At 44.6% G+C, this 26,951-nt stretch overlaps 2 protein-coding genes across 17 annotated transcripts; one reads left to right on the top strand and one right to left on the bottom strand.

The window, feature by feature from the left end:
• Positions 1 to 545: 545 nt before the first annotated feature.
• On the bottom strand, positions 546 to 23,892 carry ATG13 (autophagy related 13). 14 transcript variants are annotated; one of them, XM_065064703.1, is made up of 19 exons: positions 23,655 to 23,889; positions 20,167 to 20,252; positions 18,408 to 18,489; positions 17,964 to 18,044; positions 17,174 to 17,293; positions 16,697 to 16,743; positions 16,007 to 16,147; positions 14,915 to 14,955; positions 14,289 to 14,385; positions 13,841 to 13,939; positions 13,041 to 13,131; positions 10,451 to 10,549; positions 9,255 to 9,365; positions 7,996 to 8,129; positions 6,718 to 6,835; positions 5,847 to 5,924; positions 5,424 to 5,540; positions 4,838 to 4,966; positions 546 to 3,607 (listed from the first exon to the last, which is right to left on the bottom strand). In XM_065064703.1, coding segments are annotated over exons 2-19 (1,665 nt in total). In that variant the 5' UTR covers positions 20,169 to 20,252; positions 23,655 to 23,889; the 3' UTR covers positions 546 to 3,529. The 14 variants fall into 14 exon arrangements, with proteins under 14 accessions (XP_064920775.1, XP_064920778.1, XP_064920776.1 ...); XM_065064706.1 differs by having other exon boundaries at positions 9,255 to 9,338; XM_065064704.1 differs by lacking the exon at positions 20,167 to 20,252 and having other exon boundaries at positions 23,655 to 23,892.
• On the top strand, positions 23,158 to 26,951 carry HARBI1 (harbinger transposase derived 1). 3 transcript variants are annotated; one of them, XM_065064723.1, is made up of 3 exons: positions 23,158 to 23,316; positions 24,864 to 25,570; positions 26,160 to 26,951. In XM_065064723.1, the coding sequence occupies exons 1-3, from the start codon at positions 23,228 to 23,230 to the stop codon at positions 26,534 to 26,536; spliced, it is 1,173 nt and encodes a 390-aa protein (XP_064920795.1). In that variant the 5' UTR covers positions 23,158 to 23,227; the 3' UTR covers positions 26,537 to 26,951. The 3 variants fall into 3 exon arrangements, with proteins under 3 accessions (XP_064920795.1, XP_064920797.1, XP_064920796.1); XM_065064725.1 differs by lacking the exon at positions 23,158 to 23,316 and adding an exon at positions 24,135 to 24,288; XM_065064724.1 differs by lacking the exon at positions 23,158 to 23,316 and adding an exon at positions 24,282 to 24,399.

Raw genomic sequence — 26,951 nt, 5'->3', positions numbered from 1 at the left:
CATCTTACATCTTCTGGCTCTTCTACCAGATCAAATCATCCTCACACTCCTTTTAAACCTGTAGTAGCAACCACATGCAATGCAAATTCTGCTAGTGTGTGGGGCAGGGTATTTTTGTCTTTGTGGTTTGGTTTTTGGGTTTTTTTTCCCCCTTTTCCCCCCCTTTCTTTTGGAGGCAAGTTAATATTTCAGCTAGAATAGGACACGCAGATAACTCAGTTTCCCAGTTCACTGGGGATGGCACCAGGGCCAAACACTGTGTGACTGTTCCCCACACCTGCATTTGGGACCAGCCAGGCACCTGTTCTGTCTCTCCCTTGCTATCCTTTGTCCAGTAAGGTGGTCTCGCCAGCATCCTGCTGACTGCCTCCCCCTGTAACGCACCCATGCATTTTACCCTGGGTGTTGGAGGCAGCCACCTGCTCCATCCTGCACTCGCCAACCAGCTGTTCTCCGGGCATCCCCGTTCCTGGAGGAGAAAGAGCGAGCGGCTGGGGCTGTCCCAGACCTGTCAGTACACATGGAAAAAAGCACAGAGCAGAGCATTGCTTACGTAAAAGTTTTACTGGAAATTATTTGAATACTTTACGTACATTGGGAGAGTATTTCCAAAACAATACAATTTAGGAGCCTTCCCCTTCACCCAAAGTATCTATAAATCAGCAGCTACATATGTACTGTCCTTAATAGAGAATCGAGCAGACAGCTGCTAAAATAAACAGCCTTCGTAACACAATCTGTGGTAGGCCACAGCAGCAGCTGGATCTTTCCTGAAGCAGAGCATTTGTGCAGTGGTCAGGGAACTCAGAGCCTAGATGCAGCAACTATGTGTTGAAACTGAGGAATGTCCAGAAGAGGCACATAACTCAGCACTGGAGAATCTCATTATTGCTGTGGCCATCCAGCTCAACACTAGCAGCTTCTTTAGGCCAATGTCCAGCCTTTTGAAGTAGAGAAAACATGCTATGCTGGCATTCTGCCTCATGAGATATGGCAGCTGTAGCCATGTTAGGAACTGCATCAACAAATGAGCATGAGTATTTGGCTCAGGGGACCTGCTGGATGGGATCGGCAAGGACGGCATGAGGTCTGCCAACTCCACAGCCTGTCAGTGTGAGGACAGCAGTAGCACTGGCTAGATACTCAGACTAAGTCTGTTTTTCTCCACTAATACAGTGTGAACCAGCACTTTACCCCATTTCTGCTGCTTTGCAGCCCAGATCATGTCACTTTCCCAAGTACAGCTCATACACTAAGAGAAAGGTGACAGCAACCATCTGTCTGTGAGCTGCTTTCTACAAGGTGGCAGAGACCGACTTCCTGAGCAGAGGCAAGAGCCAGCCAATCCATTAATTCCTTGTGTTCCTGCACCCTTCTGCGACCCTTTCCACCTGGAAAACAAGGTGGCTTTGACTGTAGGGATCAAGTATCTGTAATTAAGCCCTCTTGTGAGCTGTTTGTCCTGGAAGCTTGCTTAGATTTTTGTGCATCTTATTTTGCAAGGACTAAGCAACTTCTGTGTGAGGTTGCTGAAAAGTTGAATTGGTTGAGTGTGATAAAAAGGTTCTGGTGGGCAGCTTTCCTTCAATAAAGCTCCTGCCTAGAGTTTTGGAGCTCACACAGCCTCCCACTGGACATATCTGTCACTCAACAAAAAAGCTGGTAAAGTTCAAAGCATTGTGTTGCTCTGACCTTACTCTAAGCTCTATTCCGAGCTTCGTTCCTTGCTCTAGCAGCAGCACAGAGTAGTGTTCTAGAAAGGAGTTGAGGTTGCCCCGTCTGCTGCTAACAATCTCTTTCAATTAAGAATGCAGCCAAGTTGAAGAGGCTGCCACACTGCACTAACTAGAAGGCTGGTTCCTCAGCCACTCTAAGGAAAGTGAGATGGTTCCTCAGTACTGAGGCAACACAACCCCACTTCTGTAGAAAGAAAGAAAAGTGTTTTAGGACAGTAAGGGGTCTTGCAGTTGCTCACTCTAGTTACACATGGGAGGAGGAGAATGAGCGCCACAAGAAGACCTACCTTATCTAAGTTTGTGTTTAGTGTCACTGTCCTTATACCAGGTAAAAGACACGCAACAGCCAAATCAACCATAGAGCACTGCCAGCCAGTCACACTGTTGATAGCCAGATCATTACAAAAATAAAATTTCAGCTAATCAAAAGCCAGCTGATTTAAAAGTACCATAAGCTCCCCCAAAAATGTGCTTCTTCAAAGAAGCTGCCTTCTGAATGGCTGAAGAACACTGCAAATTCATCCATGCCTATCAGAATACAGCTTTTCACCAAGTCCCTGCCACTCTGTTAGACTGATGTGTGCATTTCATTCTATCAGTGGGGCCTGACTAGATGTAATGGACACACAGACCCCAAAACAGAGTATTATATTAGAATAATCAAGTCTGTCTTAGAAAATAAATATCTTGGATATTTTCCTGCAAAGAGCGACCAGTCTCACTGGCCAGGGTTCCATGGCACACTTGCTGTCTGCAGTGATCCAGGGCAGAACGACCCGCACTACTACATGAAAACAGAACATCTTTTAAATATAGGTTTCTTTGAAAGCAATAAATATTTCTTGATTCTTAAGATCATCTATTAACCATAAAGCAGGAAGGTTTGCAAGGGTTAGAGGAAAGAATCTTGGACTAAGACTGCTAGTTACACAACCCTAAAGAAATAGGATTCCTAGTATTTACAGTTACATTTCGGAAGCAGAGACTACGAATTCAGCGTCATCACAGCTGCCACGTGCAGGTGTGCCAACAGTCAACGCTGGTTAACTCAGCATGGCCCAGTGTCAGTGCACTCAGGAAGGAAATGTGGAAAGCGCTTCTGTACTTTCATTCCTGCTTCTCAGCCAGTGTAACAGGCGGCCTCACACAAAACGACCGTGTAGAGACCCAGTTCCTCAGAAGCAGAGAGACAAAGATAACGTGTTTTACACAGGTCCCAAAGCTGACGCCTCTTCCTGGGCTCCAGGCATTCACGCTGAAGTCGGGATGAAATGCCCTGTTCTGTGGAATGCACGTCCTGGACTTAAAACTGTTGACTCTGCTGAACTCACAGGCCCTGGAAATCAGCCAAAGCTTTCCATGCTCTAACAGGATCAGAGACTGTAGGAAAAGGTCTGTTAGCAAGAGGCTATACCTAGGGAACTTACACCGTAGGACCCTTGGAGGAAGCATATGGCAACTTTTCACAAAGCCCCTCCACACAGAACAGAGACTGCGGAGAAAATAAGTTTCATACACTGGAGTTTGACTTCCTGTGTCCCTACTGAAGTCTTAGATGTAGAACTGACTGTGAGCTGAAAAAGCAGACCAGAACTATGCGGTGGCATTGAGGAAAATCAGCAGATGAGCTGTATCTGCTGTTGAAGAGAGCAATCAAAGAAAGCTCACTTGATGGAAGGAACTAGTCAAAGTGAGACAAAACGCAGAGCAGGGGCCATGGAGATATTTGTTGATGTCATTCTCCAGGATGCCTTGAGGAGGAAGAACTGCTGCAGCAAAACTGGAAAACAGCTTCACTGCAAGGTTTCTACAAAGGCATCAAACTCTTTGACGTTTTTCTCATGGACTGCCAGCTTCTCTGGTAACGAATCCTGGAAAGGTTAAAAAGGGTGCAGATCAGGGCTCATTCACAGCAGATAAAAGGAAGCTTTCAATACACACTCTAAGGTAAAAATTCTGTTTCTGCGTCATGCAACTCCTCTCCACTGCTCTGGGCTCCCCTTCCCACATGTGCAAAACTAAGAGTCCTCTGGCAGCATCCAGCAAGTGACCCTGAGAAGGGCACTGTGCCCAAAGCGTGTTTGTTCTGTAGAACAGTAGGTGCACAGGGGCCTCAACGGGTGCAATTCCCGCCAGCAGGTGCAGCACAATAACCTGCTCACGTCACTGCCTTCATCAAGTCACTTGCAGCTCCAGCCTTTGGTATTCACTTCTCCCCACAGTATGTTACAATGCCTGTGAGCCCAACAGAGCACTCGCCCAGACATGACCTTCACCAGGCACACCAGGATTTTACCTCTGCTCAGGCTGCAAGATCAGGCCTAGTTTGCCACTAAGTTCGACACGCCAGAGGCAGGACTAGTTTTGGGGGTTTCCATGACAGCCACAGCAAGTATGCGGCAGCAGCTTTTGGCTTGGAGATAAACACACCAGGTTCAGAGGCTCAGGTGTGCCACAAACAAATCTGTGTTTGTCTGGAACGTATTAGTGAGGGACCCCCTTTGGGCAGGGTCTCTCTTTTGAGAAGTATAGGAAAGACATGGACCTGTTCAACAGGGGCCCGAGGAGGCCAATAAAATGACCAGAGGGCTGGAACAGCTCTGCTGTGAGGACAGGCTGAGAGTTGGGGTTGTTCAGCCTGGAGAAGAGAAGGCTCCGGGAGACCTTACTGCAGCCTGTCAGTACTCAAAGGCAACTTATAAGAAACAAGGGGACAGACTTTTTAGTAGGACCTGTTGTGATAGGACAAGGGGTGATGGTTTTAAACTAAAACCCAGTAGATTCAGACTAGATATAAGGAAGACATTTTTTACAATGAGGGTGTTGAAACACCGGCCCAGGTTGCCCAGAGAGGTGGCAGATGCCCCATACCTGGAAGCATTCAAGGCCAGGCTGGAAGGGGCTCTGAGCAACCTGATCTAATTGAAGATGTCCCTGCTCATTGCAAGGGGGTTGGACTACATGAACTTTGAAAGGTTTCTTCTAATCCAAACTATTCCATGATTCTCTGAAGATGTAACTTTTTTTTTTTCTTTTTTTTTTTTTCAAACTAAGACTAAGTCCATATGATTCCCACAAACAGAAATTTCAGGGTTTCATACCAAATCCTCTGCCATGGACTGCGCTCCAATGTCAATGGAGAGGCTGCTGAGTTGAGGGGGGTTCTGAAACTCACGGTAAAACGTCCCCAGGTCCATTGGAAGAATGTCATCTTTTGAAAATGCTGGTTTCTAGAATCAAAGATACCGCTGTTAATTCCCATTCAGAGACATTGGCTTCCCTTTTGCCTCGATCTCAGGTAAAGCCATTACCTGCTATCAGTAAACATTTTGGCATTACAAGTGTTGCTGCAATAACTGAATAACAGTTCTTAAATAACTAAAGAACAGCCAAGATCTGTGCTTTCCTGAGCACTTGGAAGAGAGCAGTTCCTTGGAATCTGTTTCCTTTAGGCATTAGAGAGAGGACACCAAGCCCAGTTGTTGGTAGGGGAATGAAAAACCATCTGATTTGTATCTGTTGGTTCTGAGCATCAGTGGTTTTGCAGTTTTGGGACTGTCAAGATGTGAATAACAGGTCTTTTTCACCCCCACTGAAAACTACTCTTAGATCGTTTGCCACTGTACTAGCACCTGAAGCCTGTGTGAGCCACAGGTGTGATGTGAGAGCACTGATGAGGGCACTTACAAAGTCAATCATAACAAAGTCATCATGGGTGTTCCCTGTGCTGCTGCCACTGGAGCCCTCCGAGTGTAAGCTGCCTTGTAGAGGAGATTCGGTTTCTGGGGAGTCAGGAGGATTGACCTGCCCAAGAAATCAAAGATGGTGAGTACTGATCTTCCCATAACATCTGCCTGTGTATTTTGACAGTGGGGGGGCAGTTAGGAGGTTGGACAATAAACACATGCTACAGCAGGGACAGCAAACACATGTTGTTATTTGCATCTCTAAAGAGCCCAAGACTCAACATGGGAGATTTCTTGAAACCAAACAAATTTGAGTAACTAGTTCTTTGCTTGAAAAACAAAGTCTGTTCAAGGTAGGGAACAGCATGGATGTTGCATAAGGGATGCTGAGAAGACACATATTATACCTCTGGAAGAGGCTTACCATGGGGTCGTTATCTTCCAGCTCAACATTCTTGGGAGCAAACATGGCAAAAGGAATGTCTAAGTTGGCCATGGTCACCTGAGGAGATTCAGCAAACAGAATTTCACTAAGATGCTTTGCTTACCCAGCACAGAAAAGGATGTTGAAAGTCTTTGTCGGGCCTGCTAAAAATTGCCCAAGATCACGTCGGCAGTTGGGCAGGAGGCTGACAACCTCATTTTAAAGGCATAAAATACGGAGATTGTACTGAGCTGACCTAATAATGCAGGTGAGTCCCTGAGATGGGATTGTTTATACACAGGGTGTTTCAAAAAGATGGACCCAATTTGAAATCATTATATCTTTGAAAACGGGCCCATCTTTTTGCAACACCCTGTACATCTTGTATAATATAAGTAAGCATTAACGAACTGCTGCAAATACAAAAAATTCTCCTTCATCCATGCAAAGGGGCTAAAAGAGCAGCCCTAGGAACTAGGCCAATCTCCAAGGTGCTCTAGCTGAGCTTAAATGCTTGCTTACTGGTGATGAACTGGTCTACTACATGTCCCTTGAAAGGGAGGCTTGCTACCAGCTCCCCCAGTTTATGAACCTGTGGCAGATCACTGTAAGACCCAAGTGGAGTATCAAGTCTTCCACACCCAGATAGGGTGTTGGCAAAGTGAGGCAAATTCAATGGCTGTCACATCCCCAAAGGATTTTAGGAAAAATGAGCCTCTGACAAGACCTTGTAGGCAAATGCAGCAGGCAGGAATAGGCTGTCTGTCTCTGGGGTTGCCCTGGCACTGGGCTGCTTTTTGCTCCTTGGTGTAGGAGCAGATGGGAGAAGCAGGGTATTATGGTGCCCTCTGAGAAGATTACTGGTAGTTACCTGGTTAATGGGTTTGTTGACAAAAGCTCCCACCTTCCGGATAAAGATGGTCTCCAAAAGGTCATGTGGGGAGCCACTCTTCCCTTCACTGCTGTTTGATACCGTTTCTGTGTCCTCACTGGGGGAAGAAAATGGCCTAATTAGTGACTCATGGCACAAACAATATAGACAATGCCTCACAAGACTTTTTCATTTTTCTGGGTTTACTCCTAGTATTGGAAGAAGGACAACAGAAATCTCTGTCCTTGTACCACACCTTCCTCCTTGGTCATCAAGGGAGTGGGACACTTGTGGGATCAGACTTTTGTTTAAGGCTGGACAAAAACTATCTAGTTGAATGAAAAGTTGCTGCCAACTGAAATAGGCTTTTGCTTTTGGGGGTGGACATTTAACTTCAGAATGTGCACTTTCACAGCAACTCCTGTTCATCACTATTATTTTTTCAGTCATACAGTAGTCGCAGATCTGTCAGGTGAGGGCAAGAAGCAGAACTGTATCTGTCACTTAGGTAACAAAGGCAGCAGTGTAATACATCACAACTGCCACTGCCAGTATGATTAATTCACTGTATGGCTATTAGTTATGTCTGTGACCTGTGGTGCATTTTTCTTTCCTACCACAGTTATTCAGAACTTTAAAACAAACAGACAAAATGCTTGAGTCTTCTGTGAAGAGGCCTACTTACATGGCATACCCAGGAAAGTTCTAGTACAACTCTGATTTTTGGTTTCCTCATAGCAAAATCTCTGCTTAAGATATATGACTTAGAACTATGTGACCCCAACAGGGACTTCACAAGAAATAAATATGTTGAACAGAAAAAAAAAAAAAAGGCATTTACTAGCTGAGAGAGAGGTGATTTAGGACAGTTTGAGGTTGTATTGTTTCTTTTTAAGTAACTTTGTGCCTAAAGTTTCTTAATAAAATAGTGAACTTGGGGTAACTTCAACTGGTTTTGTCAGGCTCTGGAGCACTTAAGACTCACTCGTGAACTTGCTTCACCTGGTTATTTTACAATAAGCAAAACTGGTAGAGAGAGTAAAAAAAAAAAAGAAAAAAAATTTACAATGACTAGCAGGTGTTAGTAGGTGGAAGAGATCATTGCTTGGAGAAAGGCTGAAGAAGCCCCAATCGGAGAAAGCTGCTTGTTGTTTTGGGGGATGGAAAGACAGTAGTTATGCTACAAACAATAGATAAAAAGGGGAAAACAAAAGGTTTTATCTTAACAGGATTGTAAGTTGGCTAGCACAAGTGGTGCATCATCTAAACCCAACCTACCTACTAGAAGGAGTAGCTGCTGAGTAGTGGACTCCATCCAGTGGGGTGCACATCCTCTCTTGGTCAGCTTGAGTGCCATGTGCTGGCTGGCTAGGAACTGGGGGAACTCCCCCCTCTTTGCCTGGACCGAGCAACTGAGATGGAGAGGAATGGTCAAGTCAGAGATCTCAAAATCAGGCGAACACCACAGTGCAATACAGAGCAGTTTACATCATACTGGGACTAAGTTGTGGGGTTTCTGCGGTATGACTGGGCTCCAGTCCCCATGAGGCTGAGAGAGCTGTCAAGTAGAAGCTGATCACCACAATACAAACTCTTTTTTTAATTCCCTTTCTACTTCACTCCTGTCCACTTCAGGCCCATTCTACAGTGCAGAGCTCTATGGCCATAGGTCCTCTGCTTCAAGGAAAGGAGGGAAAAAAACCCAAATTCATATCCTCTTGCTATGATGTCATGTCTCTCTACAGCTTCCTGAGGAAGAGAAGTGGGGAGGGATGTGCTGAGCTCTGACCCCTGGTATCCAGTGACAGATGTGGGAATGGTTAAAAGCTGCACCAAGAGAGGTTTAGTCTGGACATCAGGAAGTATTTATGTACTGAGAGGGCAGTCAAACACTGGAACAGGCTTCCTAGAGAGGTGGTTGATGCCCCAAGCCCGTCAGTGTTTAGAGGCATTTGGACAATGCCCTTAATAACGTGCTTTAGCTTTTGGTCAGCCCTGAACTGGTCAGACAGCTGGAGTATAATTGTAGGTCCCTTCCAACTGAAACAGTCTATTCTCTTCTACTCTACCATCACTGCGTCTGCAAAACTGGTGTAGCAGCAACTTCACAGACAGAAAAATACTACTGTCAACCGCCTATTTATCTGATGAATGGATGCAAATACGCCAATATGGACTGTGAGTGTATCCTCTGTCTGGGCTACAGGGCTGTGCTTGGACAGCTACAGGGGCAGCAGCTCTGTAAGGCAGCCCAAGTTTGGAATCAGTGGCATGCTCGTGCAGACAAACAAGTCTGGTGCCTATTCTCTTGGTGTAGTTTTTCCACATGACCGCTACCCCACTAGAGTAAGGGATGCTGAGGAGCCAATATCCAGCTCCTTTGCAAGTTGTGCTTTCTCTATATTTACCTTACACTCTTTTCATTCCTGCCAGACTTGATTGCCAATACATTCACGAGGTTCAAGGCCTCTCTCAGACGTACAAGTGACACAAATGGTTGCAATACCGGCCACGCTTGTTCTACCCTCTACAAGTACCTGGTGAGGGTGTGCAGCGTTCAAGCCACCAGCAAAGAGTACAGGATACCCCATGTCAGCTGATCCAACTCCCAGGGCAGCAGGCTGATAGGAAAGACGAGAGCTGGAAAGCTAAGAAAGAAGAGAAAAAACAAGAAGGGCAAAGGGAGAAGAGAGAGGAAGGGGAACACCCCACAGTCTGAATAATTATCAGTCAATGAAGAAGGAACAGGAAAAGTCAGAGGCACAGCACAACATTTCAGGCTGGCAGAACCATGCTAGATTTTAATTGGCATCAATAATTAAGGTAAAACTTCTTGTTGCAGGGGACTAAATCTGGGTCTTGACAAGGAAATAAAACTGGTTTCCTACACACACAGGAGGAGGCTGTGCAAAGTATGACAGACATCCAGTCTCAGGGAAGCTCTGCTCTACAGGCCTGTTTCACATACTGGAAAAAGCATGGATACCATCATCAGCTACTTAAGAGCTAACATTTCACACTTTTTTCCCCAATGCAACTGCATCATCACCTGTTTGGTCCCATTCCCATTGCACATTAAAACAGCCGATTTTCAAGGCCTGTTCAAATAGCTTCAGCCAAAGAATACAGAGTTCCATAAATGTGCTAGGTAAAGAGAACTGGGAAGCTAACCCTTGTGACATTGCTTTAGGAATGAAGTGCTGGAAATGGTGAAACCCAGGAGAGGTCCCTTACACTTCCCAGGGAGAAATCTAGCTGGTTGGATTAAACACAACTTTTCTGTTTTAGCCTGCCTGACCTCAAGAGGAACACTTCTCTCAGAGCTCTGTATGTGATACTCCAGCAGCACCAATGCTGACATCATTTACAGGGGTCTGAATCACGCACAGAACTTTTATCCACATGATGCTAGTTCAGCTGAATGGAGCACAAATGACTGCAGGTTCTAGGGACACTTGTTGTTAAGAGAAAACTTACTGTGGGTGTATTTCACTAACAATCCTTGCAAACATCTGTTGTTGACTGACAGGTGCTTGTCCTGTCTTTGGGAGACCTTCATCTGCAAAGGCATTTAAGCAGCTAGTCTCGATAATGTGCCTGGCCCGTTTTGGGTTCACTAGCCTTTCCCACACACAACAAACATTCCACATTGACAATTTGTACTGTCCTGGTTTTGTTTTGTCATGCCAGAACTATATCTGGCCATGTATAGCATATTCCATTGACAACTCACTTGATGTGAAAAGGCCAGTCCCATCACTGGGACCTTCAAGGTGTCCGTCACCACAGGAGGAGGGGTCTGAAAATGTGTCTTTGTGACAGTAAAAACACACTGTGCACAAATACAGATACACAGAGGAAACAAGGAAAAGAGAGAGTGAAGGGGGGGAGGGGAGGGAGAAAGAAAGAGAGAGAAGGACTTCAGAGCAGAACCATAAAGAGTTGGATGAACTGAATGCTAGTGAAGAGGTTTTGGCTGCAGCAGCCACACCTACACACAGAGCAGAAGCCTCAGTACTGCCAGAAGCACCTTCATTCTGTAAAGAATTGACTGTTTTCCAATCTTAGTGAACCACTCAACTCAGGTAATTATTTTAGACTCCAGAGAACACTGACAGAAAGTAACTGCCAGAGACTCTGTTCCACAGTTAATTAGAATTGGTACCAGCCAACTAGGAGGGACAAGGCTGAGCGGATGCCAGAAAAAAGCCAAGAGTTTTGGTGTGGTTGGTTTTTTCATTTTGGTTTGGGATTTTGTTTTGTTTCGGGTTTTTTTGTTGTTGTTTTTTAAAATGTGCAAATTACATATATTTCAATCGTCTCCATCCATCCATACTCCTAATCTTCCAGCATTCTGAGGGATCATATCTTGGCAGGTCTGTGCTACACCCTTAGAGTAAACAGGATCCAGACTAAGGTGCAATTCAAACACACTGATGTGAAGAGAGAACTCCATCAACAGGCATGACACTCCAGGAGTAAACACTGTCTCACAGAGGGTACCAATGCCAAAAAGGCAATCCAAACCTGGTTAAGTGCTGTACCTTCTTCCAGTCATTTTTCTACCAACCGTTTTCAGTTTTAGGAAAGCTTAATTTCTAGGTTATTACCCATGGCCAGACTTTCTTCTGCATTTTGGGTTACTCCACAACACACGCAGACATCCTATGCAAGCTCACAGGGATAAGGTACCAACTATTCCCTTGTATTGTGCAGGTCAGGCCTAATTTCTACTGAGAAGGCAGGCAGCGATTTGGACAATCTGCCTACACAACCACACAGTTCCCAGTGTTTTCCTACACATTAAGTTGTGTATAGAAAGCTGGAGAAAGCAATTAACTTTTTTTTTTCCCCCCCTTCTAATTTACTTTAGAGACCACTCTGCAAGACAGCCTTACAATTCTAACTGTGGTAAAAAAGACTTGTCAGGTGCTTTATAAATAAGCGCAGAGCATATATCAACTATGAGCAACAGGAAAAGCAAGAATGTAGGTTCATGCTTAATGTGAATCCTCAAGGTTCATCTGGTTTCATAAAGCTTTTCCTCTCAATGACAGCAAAGCTTCAAGTCCCCTGGGGAAATGTCAACTTCAATGCATTTACATACACTATTACTGTTAAGTAACACTGGCTTAAGCAAGCCAGTGGAAATTTCCTTATGAAACATTTTGCATTTAACCCATTTTGTGAAAAGGCAGGACACAACTCTGCCACAAACCCATCTCCTGAGCTGTGTATTGCGGAGTAAGAAAAGCTTTATTCCATCAGATTTACCGTGAGTGCTAGCTGATTAGTTCAACATTGCCTGATGCCCCATCACCCAAAATCCACTTGGCACAAAAATGCTTGCTAAGAAAAGCTCATTTCTAGCTCATGTACACAGTAGAACACATTCTGCTAAACCAGTCATACTAATTCCTCTGAAGCAGTGCAGAGACCCATAGCAAATTCTTTCGTTTTGGAACAGCATTCCAATTATACTTCATTCTATGTTTCACATCAGCAACAAAAGAGACTTAGAGTCTTTAGAGACCAATAGAGCCACCTGCTTGGCTGGACAAGAAGGCAGGACACAACTGAATATTTAAAGCTATAAGACAACTGCAAATCTGGCCAAGTCTTCAAAATACAGAATTGTGGATCAAATACGTAAGGACAGTAGAGGAAGCAGGAAGAGGAAGTGGAGTTTCTGGTTTTGATGTTCAGAGGGAAACCACTATCTGTTTATTTTAAAATTGAAAATTAAATGACATTTGCATGGGTAAGTGGAATTACAGAGTATTAAGTCCCTAGTTCAATACTATGACTGAGTTTGTTTACTGATACTTATTCCTGCGCCCCAACTAGTTTTAGATGGTCCACCAAATACAGCTTTTGTCTTTTTCCTGTTTTTCCATTCTGCAATGCAGAAAATATGACTGTGCTAGAAGCATTTTCCTGATATTTCAGTGTTTTTCTCAGTGTCAGTCTGTTACTTTTACTGACAGTGCCTGACACCAATGTCTTGAATTCCTCTTCCAGCAGTATTAGTATGTGAATGCATAAGTACACTGCTATGCTTTTCAAGCACATCTCAGCCCAGCTACAAGAGTAGGTTCTTTCAATCTTTCTCAGTATTTCAATCTTTCTAGTCCCCTAGCTTTTTGTTGAAATTAGTATCTAACTAGGTTTTACTCAGTGTAATGATACAAATAGCCCATACATTAGATTTTAATTAGGAGCAGGAGGCTGCCTGTTTGCAAAGTAGTTGATGTCAGGAGTAGGCACACTACCTTAGCAGCAACTGTTCTATCTAGGAGTAAAATGACCCTGATTTCTCTTACCTGAGATGGAGGAGAGGTGGAAAAAGACGTGGTGCACACTTCTTGGGAATCTTCCACTGAGGGGTATACTGCACCATTGTCCTCACCAGCTCTAAAGCAGCAAGAAAATAAAAGCTTTCTAACTGGAAATATTCCTTAAAACAAATGGTAAAACACACTGGGACAAATACTGCCAAGACGCTGACAGTATCTGGGTGGAGCTGAAAGGAGAATTGATGAAGGGCTCTTATCTACTTGTAGAACTGAGGAAAACAAGGTATGAAAAATTGAATTTTCCCTAGGTACTCCTCTTCTACCCCCCAAATATAAACACTTCCCTTCGTTTGTTTACCTAAAGGCTTTGGTGTTTACAGAACCACGGTCAAACAATACCACTGGTCCCAATCTGAGTGCCCTCACGTGCATTTTAGAGAAGACAAAATTCCCACCTATTAAGATAAATTAAACTCTGATCTTTCCCCAATGGAAATATCTGGAGATGCATGCCTCTGAACACGTAATTCTACAGCAGGATTAACTGTTACACTTTCAAATTCCCAAAGGCAGTCAACGTTAAACATCCTTCATGTCCACATGCTTCTGTAAGGTATCTGGGAAAATACTGGGGCTTGCTGCACTCTGTCTTCCACGTGAGGAGAAAAATGTCACCCTTCCTCACGCGCTCAGCCATGTCAACATGATTGACACTAATCCTCCAGTGTCCCTTTCCACGCAGTCAGCAAACAGTGGAAAAGGCTCTGTATTTGGGCATAACTGATGCCTTCACCATGGCCCATGACTTCAGCTCAGTGTTTCGTTACCTGTAATTGCAGGGATGCATGGGTGAAGAGCTGGGATAGGGACGGTCCACAAAGTGATCAATGATAATCCCCATGATAGGAGGGGTCCTCTCAAACTGCCTGCAAGGCAACAAGCAATGGTGTTATTGGCTTTTTCTCTCTACTCTCATCCCAATACATGGTGCCGTCATAGAAAACCCTTGTGTCTGTTAATGGGACAAGGGCACCTTTACAATTCAGCCCTGCAACTCTGAGCATGCATCAACAATTTGGAGTTCTAAAGTCTGGCTCAGGGCTACCCAAATACTCCCCTTGCTGCAAGATGTAAGCGTGAGAGAGAGTATTCTCCATGAAGGAGAATCTCAGCAGGAAAGGACAATCAGAAGCTAAAAACTTAGGAGCTCATAATATGAGGGGTTTAATAGTATGTTGTTGTAAAACGGTTTCTGGCCTGATCACATTTTCTCACCTGGTTGACATGAAAGCAAGGTTGATTCTGTAGGCACAAGACAAAGTGATGGTGCCCACTGGAGTACCCACTGTCCCAACACGGACTGTCTGGAAACCTATAAGGTTAAGGAATGATTATCAGTTTCACTGATTATTTATGTTCCATATGTTTACATTCTGAGGTTACATTGTCTGATTTTTGATAGCTTTTCCATCATCCCTTGCAATATGAACTCCAAAGACATGTATAGAACCCATAACAAATCAGCAGCACTAGGTTGCTTGGCTGATAGGCTTAACCTCCAAGACTTCTGATGTTGCTTCCTATCCTGGTCTAAAATATTGCTCTGAAATGCTTCTTGTTCCCGAGTAGCTCGTGATCTCCTTTACCAGTCCTATCCCTTATCAACATACTTCCATGTTTTTATTTCAGTTCCAGATCACTAGAGTCAAAATGGCAATCAGCTTAGATTTTGTCAAAGTACCACCATTATACCTGTCATGACTCTTCAGTGGTAGATCCTGACAAAAAGCATGTGTAAACTTTAGACCTAATTTTCCTTGTGGCACTTACAAATAGTAATAAATGGCTGGCCAGTATGGAAAAACAGTTCTGCTCTAGTTTGTGTGTGTTGCAGATCATACCTTCGCCCAAGCCACTCAGTTGTACTTCGCCGAAATATATCCTGCAAGAAAAAGAAGAAGTAGTAGGTCCATTGGGGACATAATGCTATACATATCTTTATTCCATATTTAATTTTATGAGTTAAAAGGCTGGAACTACTTTTCCTCTTTAGAAAAAAAATATGTGGCTAGAATGACCATCTCAAGAATCCTTCCAGCTACTTCAGAGGAAGACATGTCAAGTAAAAAGAAAAAGGAATAGAAAGTGGTAGTCTAATCAGAAATCTCTCAAAGTTTTTAAGCTTCTGTGGCAAGTCTACAGTTCAGAGCAAAATTGTGATGTGGTATAAACTTAATGGACAGGTCTGAGTCTAAAAGCTCATCACACTCATCACACAACATGAAAGATTAACTGTGCTGTGAAGAGACCTGCTTTTAAGTATATGCCAAGCCAGCAACGAAGGCAAAAATGAAGAAATGGCTGGGATTTCTTTTTAAGTTCTCAGCTGTGTAAATGGTAACAAACCTGAGATTTAGAATCATTTAAATTAGCTATGAAACATGTCCAAGACTTTTCTCAAAGCCAAAAACAAAGACTGGAAGGTGATAACGACGAACCACAAGTCAGTCAGATCTCACAGGCGAAAAAGTTAAACTCTCTATTTGGATGAGTAAACTGCAAGGACTGCAGGAAGTGGAGCTGAGAATTCATCTTTAAAATGGAATAGCAGGAGACAGTCTGAATCTACACCGCAAAAGCATGCATTGCAGTTATGCGCAATGGAGACAGGCATTTAGCAAATACAGGCCAGACGCTGGACAACTGGATGCTAAAGAGCAGTTTAACCAGGGCTTGCATGTAGGATTTTTGCACTCTTCTCAAGATGTCAGACAAAGAATAATACTTCACAGCCTGTGCTTAGTTTTTCTTTTAGTGGCTCAGATGGAGGCTATAAGGTGATATATAGCCCAAAGTTCTCTTCTGTCACTGATCAGTAGCAGTTAAATAATTTGAATTTATTATCACTTTTTAGCACATTTGCAGATGCACGGTGAAAGTCTACAACCTCTGCTGTTTGTATCTCTAACAGGGAATTTAATATTCCGCCTCACCTGTACAATATTACATATTCATGGCCTTGTTTCCTTGAGAGTCTGTAGGCTGGAGTCACCCTGGTTATAGCAAGCAAAGACTTCAGCAGCAGAGACAGCCTGTTGTATACAGTGTATGAAACTTTGATTTCTTTGTCGCACCTATAGGACACAAAAGAAAAAGATTAGTCTCTTGTTCCCAACTAAGTTGTTTGGTTTTGTTTGGTTGTGGATTTTTTTAAAAATAAAAATTAGACTGGGGTAATTGTTTGGTGTCAGTTTTATTGACAAAATGATAAAATAAAGCCCTGGCATGGCTACCTGCTATTGACCAACCACCTAAGAGCCCTCCTTCAATCTAGTCATCTGTTGCAGAAGTAATTGCTAAAAATTGCCTTCTACTAGACAGAAACATCTTTTCAGTATTAAGAACATCTGTCGTTACTAAGTATATGAATTCTTGTTATCTTAGGAAAGCATGCTAGTTGTAATAGAATAATGAAGAAGGAATAAAATTACTAGTTTATTTTCTTGACACCAATATCAAACACTTCGACTGCTGCACTAGATAAAGCAGGGTCTTCCCTCTGAAGTGTCACAGGTCACACAGCCAATACATTCTCAGTCATCACCATGGATTGAGCAAGCTTCCCCATTTCATCAGCCACAATAAATACACATACACAAAGAAAATGTGAACAATGCACTTACTTTTCATTCATTTCTAGACACCAAATTTCAAGCTCCATGGAGTCCCCCTGGATCAGAGAAAGGATGGCAAACAAAGGCTCATTTCAGACCACAAACCTTTTCACATCTCAGTGATCAGCAACAGCCACACCCCTCAATGAAGACATTTCTCCTGGCTCCCACTTTCTTTTAATGCAACAGAAAACCGTGCACTGGAAGTCTTGCTGCACAACTAGATCACCTGAGGAAATACCTCCCTCAGAATGGCTCTTCATGGTCTAAGAAACTAAATTTTGCTGCTCTGCCATTTGTGTGTTTGGCCTCAGATATCTGCAGTGAATTGCTTCTGTTAAACAATACATTTCTTTTCATAAGCATACTACCTAACTTCATAAATGAAGATACTTTCACATTGTCTTGAACTAAAGGGCAGGAGCTCTAGTAGGTGATTTAAGATTCAAGTTAAAAAAATGGCATCTATTTTGACTCAATTCTCACCTCTGAGGTTTTGAGAGAAATCTCCACGCACATAGACCGTCCAACAGCGGGCAGTTGTCCTGCCAGGGCCTTCTTTGCTTCATGAGTAACCTCTGGTATATCTTTGATTGCTAAGTTGAACTGGAGAAGGAAAGAGATGATTCTAATTTTTTGTATTTCTTTGAAAAACTGCCTGATTGTACACTGCAGACAGACTCAGAGACCCATATATAACATACTAGGTCAGTGTTCACTGAAATATTTATGAAACAGAAAATTCCCAGATGGGCTCAGGCTTTTCGTATTTGCAAACATTTCCTTGGCTGCTAATTCAAACATTTTTCTTGATCCTATCATATAAAACACATTCCTTGTCCCTTGCTTAAGTCCTATCTTCATGCACAGAGTATCCTGAGTTCCTGAGTCTCTTCAATTTTAATAAAGCCTGGTACTATGAAGTCCTGAATTGCAGAGTTGCAATTCCGACAGAAAGGAACTCATCCCCCCACTCCCAGCAGATCTTGGAAGTGCGCCTTAGCTGGCTAGAGTTGCTGAGAAGTATCATTTATCTCTCCTCTAATCAGACCTTCAGAGCCCAGAGTGACAGGTTGCATGTCAACAACAACAACAACACACCATCAGTAAATATAATTGAACAGAGTAGTTATTCTATGAATAGTTATTATTGTTTACACAAGACCGTAACTATTACATTGTGTTCTCAACACATGCACATCTGCACACACACACACACACACACACACAAATGCCAACAGTTATAGAAAAGCTTTAAAAAAAAATGTGACTTGACCCAGTCAGAGCCTGTTGGGGAGGACGATGATCGGGTACAGATTTTCTCTCCAAGTCGGGCCTGGACAATTACTTGTACCGTCTGGAACAGAAAGGACAAGATACATATTCATGTTTTAAGCTCAGCAGAGCTCACAGTTTGGAACCTGAGCTAGACAAATTCAAAGTTAAAAAAAATGAGGTGTGAAGTGCCTATAACTGATTCTACAGAAGGACACTTCTGGGGGAAGGAAAAGGATATGAAGATAGAAAAAGGGGAAATTATGTTATTCTAGTTATTCTCAGGAATTTCCTAGATTTGACATCAGCTTTTCTTGCTTTGGTCTTTAGCAAAAAAAACCAAACAAACCCACCCCAAATCCCAACCTTGCTACTCTAGCCACGGTAAGCATGGCTTTTCTTAAAAAAGAAAGAAGCAGCATTTGCCCACAGGAGAAAAAGTTACCTTTAAAGCAAAAAATTTGATGAACTTGTCCAGGTCCTTCCTGTCCTGGGAACTGAGATCAGTGTCCATTGCATATGGCAACCTGAAGTACAACACAGGCAAGGGAATTAAGTATTTATTAATCTTTCTGTTTGGATTTCAATATTTCAAAATATTTTGCCACTAGAGGCTACCTCAAAAGAAATGACAGGCACCAAAGGCCTCTGCCTGTCAAAATCCTAACATGCTAAGAACTTGGCATGGGTGTGAGGTATAAACATGCATGAATAGTTTATCTGGTTGGTGCAAGATACTAGAAAAGGAAGAACAAAGTGGCTCACTATTAAAACTGGGTACAAGTTCTCCAATTTTGCTATCTTAATTAAAAAAACCCCAACCAAACAAACCGCAACCCAAAACATCCCAACACCACAATCGCTGGATTCTATACCAAGCTATCCATCTGACATGGCAGTCCTTGCTTTAGAAATAACATCTCTTCAGTTATCAGCACTGGTCAAAATCAAGCAAATGGTCTTCTTGAGACTGAAATTCTAAAAACAGTATTCCAGTGGTATTTCAGCAGACATTGAAATCTAGATAATAAACCATTGCTGGAACAGTCTACGCTGCTGCTTTACTTCCAACAAATAGTACCTGCAGTAAACCCATATGGCTACAAATTTACCTACAACCAACTGAAAAGACACATTTTTGCCAAGGGATAGACCAAAATTCTCTGTTCGCTTCTCTTGAAATCTGACAACAGATACTTAGCTCCCACATTCACACTGCCTTATTTTTCAATGTACGATTGTTTCTAGCAATACAATGAACTTGCACAACCCCTGAAGCGAGGCAGGCCAAGGCACTAATCAGATTTCTGCCATCAACACATCACATGGCCTGGGATAAATCACAATTTTTCTGTCCCTTAGTTTCTTCATATTTAATAATCATACAGAGACTGAGGAGAGGACATGCAGAACTTTTATTTAAAATATCTCAATAACAGTAAATGCCTATTTTAAGTAATGCTTTGGGAGCATCATGTAAGAAGGCCTGCTAGATAAGAGTACTGCAATTTATAAAGCATTTTATAGAGAAAAGTGAATGACTCCATAAAAAGAAAGCTGGACATCTAATACGGTTAAAAGTTCCTAGGCTATATTCATACCACATACTGTTCTCACTACAAATTATAATTTAATTTGAGAACTAACGTCATAAGCAATTCAACATTAAATGCATTATCCAACTATCCTTTGGATATTTCAACCTCCTCATCAAAAGTATTATGCTTTCTTTCCCTGCCTTTACCTCCAGTAAACAGAGTACAGATCTCTTCTACTGGGGGGTTGTAAAAGGAAGTCAGTATGTAAAGAGCTAAATGTTTAGCTGATGCAGCACCCTAACTTCAACTAACCAACCAACAACAAAACCACAAGCTTTTAGTATAGACAGTTCCCACTACAAAAAATAAGCAAGAATGACATGTTACTATTTTTTTGACTTAACTAGATTAAGTCAAACCCCACTTTAAAGGTTGTGGGGACAAGAGATCTAGAACAAAACCTGGCTGATACAGGCACTAAAATAATGCATTAAAAATACATCTTTTTCTCAGCAAAGAAAATGCTGACATTTAAATACCAAGAGAAATCACATTAGCTTTTAATGTGAAAAGAAGTGAGAAGGTATTTCTATGTGAGCCCTAGAGTCAGTTGCAAAGAAGTATATATCCTGATGTTGTAGGAAAGCTGTCAAATAAAGCACCTACATTTGCCTTATGGGGCTGGAAAAGAATTCTGGTATTGACTGTTGCAAGACACTCAGGAACTAATGGAAGGTGTTAGGCTCACTGGTCTGTTGGGAAGGAAACAAAGCAGATAATCAGCATGGTTCCCTGTACAGTATAGGAATTAGTTCTAATTACTATATACCCAAATATCCCTAGAGAGGAGAGAAACAGCCACCAGAGCCATGTCTTAGATTCAGGGTTCAAAGAATGAGAGCTTCATGGTTCTGCTCCGCTGCAGCAAAATTGGGATTCTTCCTGCGAGATCTCAAACTACCTGTAACATTCACAAAACATTTGGATATTCATACTCTTACCTCTCAAGCTCCAAATTCCAGCAACAGTTGTCTTGCCAGAGCCCAAAGTAGAGCAGAAAGTATCAGGCTAGGTTTCCTGTCAGGAATCCATAATTTCAGGGGGAAATTGGGACCTTGGAACTCAGCTCCTGACATGTCTAAAGGCTTTCATCTGATGACCACCATCTCCTCATTTTTGCAGGAGGGTCTCTGGTGATTGATTACCTGATATCTGCTAAGAGTCAGGACAGTGTTCACCTTTAGAGTCACTCTTGATAAGAGTCAAGACAGGCCAAGAATTACAGCAAATATTTTAATTACAAAAATGCCTCTGTAGCCTCAGGTTAGCTGCCACCAGCTGACCTGAAAAGGAAGGAAATTCTTTAAGCTTAGTTCTACCAAACTCATTCAGCTTCCTAAGTCTGGTAAGTTGCAATGCCAGCACAGCTCCTTGTTAAGTGCCAGTATCTGGGCATATGCTTACCTCACAGAAGACGCTGTCTTATTTTACACTGAATAATAACTAGAAGGAAATAACCTTTGGTCTAGGTTAGAAACCCACAGATGACTGATTCTCCCTCAACCAACTAATCCCTTAAGTAAACTGATACCCCACTGCTGTAGCCTTACACACAGGCTATTCACAAGCAAAAACAAGCATCTTGGCCATACAGCTTTTTGCTTTATCTCCCTCTTCCTGCAACCTTCACTTTCATACTATTGGCTTTATTTATATGCCTTTGTCTCCACTTTGCTCTAAACAGAAATGTCAGAGACAGATGTTCAAAGGAGACCTGCCACATGTGGATTTTTTTACTAAAGCCTTACTCTTTCTAATGAGGTTATGAAGCAGAGAATAAAACAAGGCTTATTCAATGGTTTAACATCTAAGTACTGTGCTTTATACACTCAACTGGTATTTATACTCTTCTTCTCCAAGGAGATAAATCACAACAAGGGCACATCACTGTAAGCTGATGGCACCCTATCTGCATGATGCAATGAACTGCAAGAGCCTTTCCCTTCACACCGTGGTACAGCCCAGGGAAACCACAGCTACGGGCACATGAGCAGCTCCGCCGCCTGCTGATACCTGTAACCCAAGCACACAGCAGGTGCACAGTCCACCCGTGCACGCCTGTGTTACCGTATGTGCTCCATACCTGGGGATTTAGCTGTTTGTCTGTCTCACACTCACGTACATAAACAGGAAAGGAGCAGAAGCACCTGACACATACCACGCATTATTATCGCTGCTGGGGAAAGTACACACAGGCCGCTTCCCTCACCTCCCTCCTCTGCAATTTCACCCTGAACACGGCTGCTACAACTTCAAGTCATCCTGCTTTCCTTTCAGATAGATATTTACCAATGCAAAACAGTTACTCAGCGTTCTTATCCCAGGGTGAAATTAGAAAAGGCAGAGGGAAGAAACCAGAAGGGCTGTTGCTCTAAGCAGAGGGCCACGAACAGTCCTCATCCCATTCCCGGTTACCTGTCTGTGCCCTCCCAACCAGGCTCCTTGTTCCAACCACCCTTTCAGAACTTCCTTGTTAATATAGGAGCCAAATCCAATCTCTGAGGATGTCCTATGTGAAGCTCCAGAAAAGCCTTCTTGAATCACGCAGGTAAACAAGAAGCACATGCAAGTTCCTGAAGCTTTTAATAGTGTCTTTGACAAATAGGCTCGACTGCCAAGAAAGCTTTCCTAGAACATCCTCTTCAATGACCACGAAGCTTCACTGCAAGCAGGTATTTTGAGCACATTAATAAGCAACTATAAAAAGATGTCCATAAAGACAGTGCTCTGTTTCGAGGCTGGGCCTACAAGTCAAACTCCAGCATCCTACAATTACTTAAAATTAGTCTCCATTTTGCCTTCTTAGTAGGTTAGTCAGAAACCCAGGGAGAGGGAGGGAACAGATCTAAATTTTAAGGTGTGCCACTCTCATTCTTTAAAGTTTATGGATTTTTTTAAGAAAAGACTAGAGTAGAATCTAGAAGAAAAACTGTTTCACATAATGTAAACACCCTGATCAAATCAAAGTCTCTGTAGTTCATCATATGATTAAGTTTTGACTGATAAAAAGGCGATTTTTCCTGCTAATCAGGAAACATATTTGCTTCATAACCCATAAATAACTTCCCAGTTAAGGGAATATCTTATTAATGCCAAAACTGCCAGCTCCACTGGCTTAAAAGCAAAGTTAAGTAATTCCTGTTGACCGGCAGTTACATTCTGTACTTCCCCAAGGTCTAAAAATGGTGTCAGTTCAAAGGTCCATCCTCTAATTTTGTTTGTCTGGCCAAAGGATACAGCCTGAACCAGAACCTGCTTCTATGTACCCTGTACTACAACAACCAATATAACCACTAGGTCTCAACTTCTATGTGAATGTACGTTCAGAAAAATTGAAATTATACAATACCATTTAAGCAAAATAAAGTGATCCTGTATGATCCTTCTGGACATTTAAACACCACCTAATTCATCAGAATTACTTTTTTTCTTGCCACAGGAAGGAGGGTTCTACCAGGTCAGGCCACTCCTGCAACGATCTGGAGATGCCCTAGACTTCATTTGCACGGCCAACCAATTTTCAGCTAAGGCAGTAATTTACTGTGGTTTTACAGCGTGCCTAGTCACGCCACTTTTTAGCTTTGTTACGCAATCCGCAGGCTCGGTCCAAAGTGTCCCTTTTCCACCTGTTCACTGACGGGCAGGAGGCTCTGCTCCCACCGAATCGATGGGAATGACTGGTGGAAGCCTGACCGCGCCAGCTCCAACAGGAAAGAAAGATGCAATGATTTGTAAATCCCTGATCTTCCCTAACAGGTAGTAAACTCGCATGTTACAGGAAAACTATGCAATGGACAATGGGGTCTGAAGTTCTACCTATTTCTAACAGGCCCTGAAGCATTTTAAGAGACACCACTTAGCGAGGTTTCAGGGGGTCTCATCCCTCCCCATCCCCACTGAGTCCCTAGGAGCCCAAAGCCCAGCGGCCGCGCACACGGGTCTGCAGCAAACCCCCACTGAGCGAGCAGCGAAGCGAAAGTAAAACGGAGACACGAAGCCGCAGACAAAGCCTTCAAACCCACGTCCCCATCCCCTTCCCCTCGAGGAGCCGCCCGCAGGCTCCCGGAGCTCCCACCCCGGCCCGGCCCCGGTACCTGCGCGGGGGCGGCAGTGCTGGCGGCGCGGCGGCTCATCCCGCGGGGAGGCCCGGCTGCCCGATGGGGACCCGCCGCCCCGCTCCCCCGCCGTGCCCCGGCGTCTCCTCAGCGCCCCGCCCGGGCACGGAGGGGTTCCCGCGGCCTCGGGCCCGCGACCTGCAAGCCCCAGGAGCCCCGCGGCCGCCCTGGGGCTCCGGCCAGCGCCCCTCCTCCACCTCCTCTCCTTGGTCCCGGGCCGGCTGGGATCTCGCTGCCGGGCGGCTCCGCGGCGGCTCGCCGCGGGTGTCAGCGCCTGCGGGGGCGCGGGGCCGGTAGTGGGGGTCGAGCTGCTGCTGCCCTCAGAGCCGCGGCCTGCGCCGCCCCGCCGCCATCGCCGCCGCTGTTTGTTTTCATCCGCTGCGGGCGGGCGGTGGGAGGGAGAGGAGGAGGGAGGGAGGCGTCTGGGTGTCCACGGCAGCACTTTCCACACGCGGCCGTCGTCGCTCCCCGGTGACCCGCACCGCCTTGGGCTGGGGGGCCGGCAGTAGAGGGAGCCGGGGCCGAGACAAGAGGAGCAGCGCCCGCCGCCACTCCTGCCCAGAGGCCCTTGCCGTGGCGAATCTGCCGCGGCCAAGCCGGGGGCCTCAGTGTGGTGCGGTAACGGCGCCGCGGGGGCGGGGGCGGGGCCGGGCCGGCGGGCAGCGCGGCGCGGCGGGTGCGGGCTTCTCGGGGCGGGGCCCGGCCTGGAAGGGACCGCAGGCCGGTAAGGGCAGGGAGCCCGGCGCTGCCGGTGGGCTTGCTCACTTGTCCCGCAGCGCGCAGGGGCGTCCGGGCAGAGCCGGGCCGGGTCCGGCGGGGCCGTTTCACAACGCCCGAGGGCAGCGGGGCGGGGGGGGCGCACCCACGGGTACCGGCGGTTCGTGTCTGTGCCACCCCGGGTCTGAAGGCAGCCGGGTCGGCGGTGACTGGGACGGTTCCCCAGCCCGGGAAGCGGCTGCTGTGGTGCACCAGTCACCTGCCCGTCACGGGAAGTAAATTCCTGTCAGCGCCTGGCAGGGCTGGAGAGTTGTCTGCTCCGCAGTCAGCCGGCCGGCTTCGGCCCCTTGTGGTTTTAAAAGCAGATAGAAAGAAGGAAAAATATTTGTGTCATAACCTGGATGGTAACAGAGTCTGAAAGGCTGACCAGCACAAGCCGTCCTGAGTCTCCTTCCCGTTTGGTTTATGCAGGCGAAGGCAGCCCCAGGGGCCTCCCTGGCCCTCAGCCATGGCTGTACCCATTGCGGTTCTTGACTGTGACCTCCTGCTCTATGGCCGCGGACACAGGACTCTGGATCGCTTCAAGCTGGAGGATGTCACGGATGAGTATCTAGTATCCACGTACGGCTTTCCCCGACAGTTCATTTACTACCTGGTGGATCTCCTGGGAGCCAGTCTCTCTCACCCTACCCAGCGGTCCAGGGCCATCAGTCCAGAGACACAGATACTTGCCGCATTGGGTTTCTATACCTCCGGCTCCTTCCAGACTCGCATGGGGGATGCTATCGGCATTAGTCAAGCCTCCATGAGCCGCTGCGTTACCAATGTAACTGAGGCATTGGTGGAAAGAGCCTCGCAGTTTATTCACTTTCCTGAGGATGAAGCTACTGTACAGAGCCTGAAGGATGACTTTTATGGGCTGGCAGGCATGCCGGGCGTGCTGGGGGTGGTTGACTGCACCCACGTGGCAATCAAGGCGCCAAATGCTGAGGACCTGTCCTATGTGAACCGAAAGGGTCTCCATTCCCTTAACTGCCTGATGGTGTGTGATGCCAGAGGAGTCCTCCTGAGTGCAGAAACGCACTGGCCAGGCAGCCTGCCTGACTGCACGGTGTTACAGCAGGCAGCCCTCACAAGCCAGTTTGAAACTGAGCTACATAAAGATGGCTGGCTACTTGGTAAGTCAATTTTTCATCCTTGTTTTCTAGTGGAAATTCTGTTATATGTTGGCTCTTCTTTGAGTCTAGAGCCTCTGGGCACAAGTTATATTTACTTTTGATTGCTTTCCTGCAAATTCCTTGAGATTTGTGATTCAGTTTGTACAATCTTTCTTTTAGAATTCTAGAAGAGTAACATCCAATCTGTGTTTTATACAGTCTGATTGTTGTATATATTAGTTTACATTCATTCTGTTAAGATTTTGTCAGCATCCTGCACCTTTCTAAGCCAAATTATGCAATTTTTAATTCTATGTATGGCCCTAGTCTAGCTGTCTTTCACTGTATTTTATAGTAAATGAATTATCTTAAAATTATTCTGTGTTTTTCCAGGATTTCCCTGTGTAAACCAGAATGTTTTTATTTTGTTCTTTTGTCACATTTGTAAACCTGTGTTACTGTTGTTCTTTCATATTTTCTCATACCTTCTGCTTCAGCCAGGGCCATAGATTGTTCTGTGTCTGTAGTACAGAAAACTAAGGTTCAAGAGCTGAAAGCTGTGGTTGACTGTAGGTAGGTAACTTGTCCTCTTCCTTTTTGCTGCTAACAGGTGACAGCTCCTTCTTTCTCCGAACATGGCTAATGACCCCTCTGCACATCCCTGAGACACCTGCAGAATATCGTTACAACATGGCGCATTCTGCCACTCATAACGTCATTGAGCGGACGTTCAGAACGATTCGGTCGCGTTTCCGCTGCCTGGATGGATCCAAAGGAACCCTGCAGTACTCTCCGAAGAAATCCAGCCACATCATTCTGGCCTGCTGTGTGCTCCACAACATCTCCCTGGAACACGGGCTGGATGTGTGGTCTTCCCCAGCCACAGGACACATGGAACAACCAGAAGAAGAGTACGAGCAAATGGAATCAATGGATTCAGAAGCCTGTCGTATTCGTCAGGAGCTTTTACTTACTCATTTTAGCTAATGTTGTGACAGAGAGAAGGCTTCTAACTATTCCTCTGGGAAGATATACAGAGGAGTTATGCCCCTTCCTCTTCTTTAAGTTTTTAAAGACTATACAGATGTGAAACAAGGAGAAATTTTACTCTCTTCGTTTCAGACGGTATTCTGAACTTTTCTCTATCTCTCCAGAGATGCAATTTAGTTGCTGAATTTTTACTGTTGTGATGCTTATAGGTTCCCCTTTCATCTGATTTAGACAACAATCGCTAATACAAGATCAGTGGAGAAATGTGGGAAATTGTCTTTGATAGTTATGAAAAGTCTGTAAGCCTTTCACTGTTTTAGAAAGCAACAATCCTATGTCACTTTATAACCCAAAACACTTATGTTTGATTTTTAAACAGTATTCACATAAATTAAACTTCCATGTGGGCTCA

The sequence above is a fragment of the Columba livia genome, chromosome 5 (genome assembly GCF_036013475.1).
Source record: "Columba livia isolate bColLiv1 breed racing homer chromosome 5, bColLiv1.pat.W.v2, whole genome shotgun sequence".
Classification (NCBI taxonomy): domain Eukaryota; kingdom Metazoa; phylum Chordata; class Aves; order Columbiformes; family Columbidae; genus Columba; species Columba livia.
The sequence above is the reverse complement of the archived record's forward strand: the minus strand, read 5'-3'. Positions and strand labels throughout refer to the sequence as shown.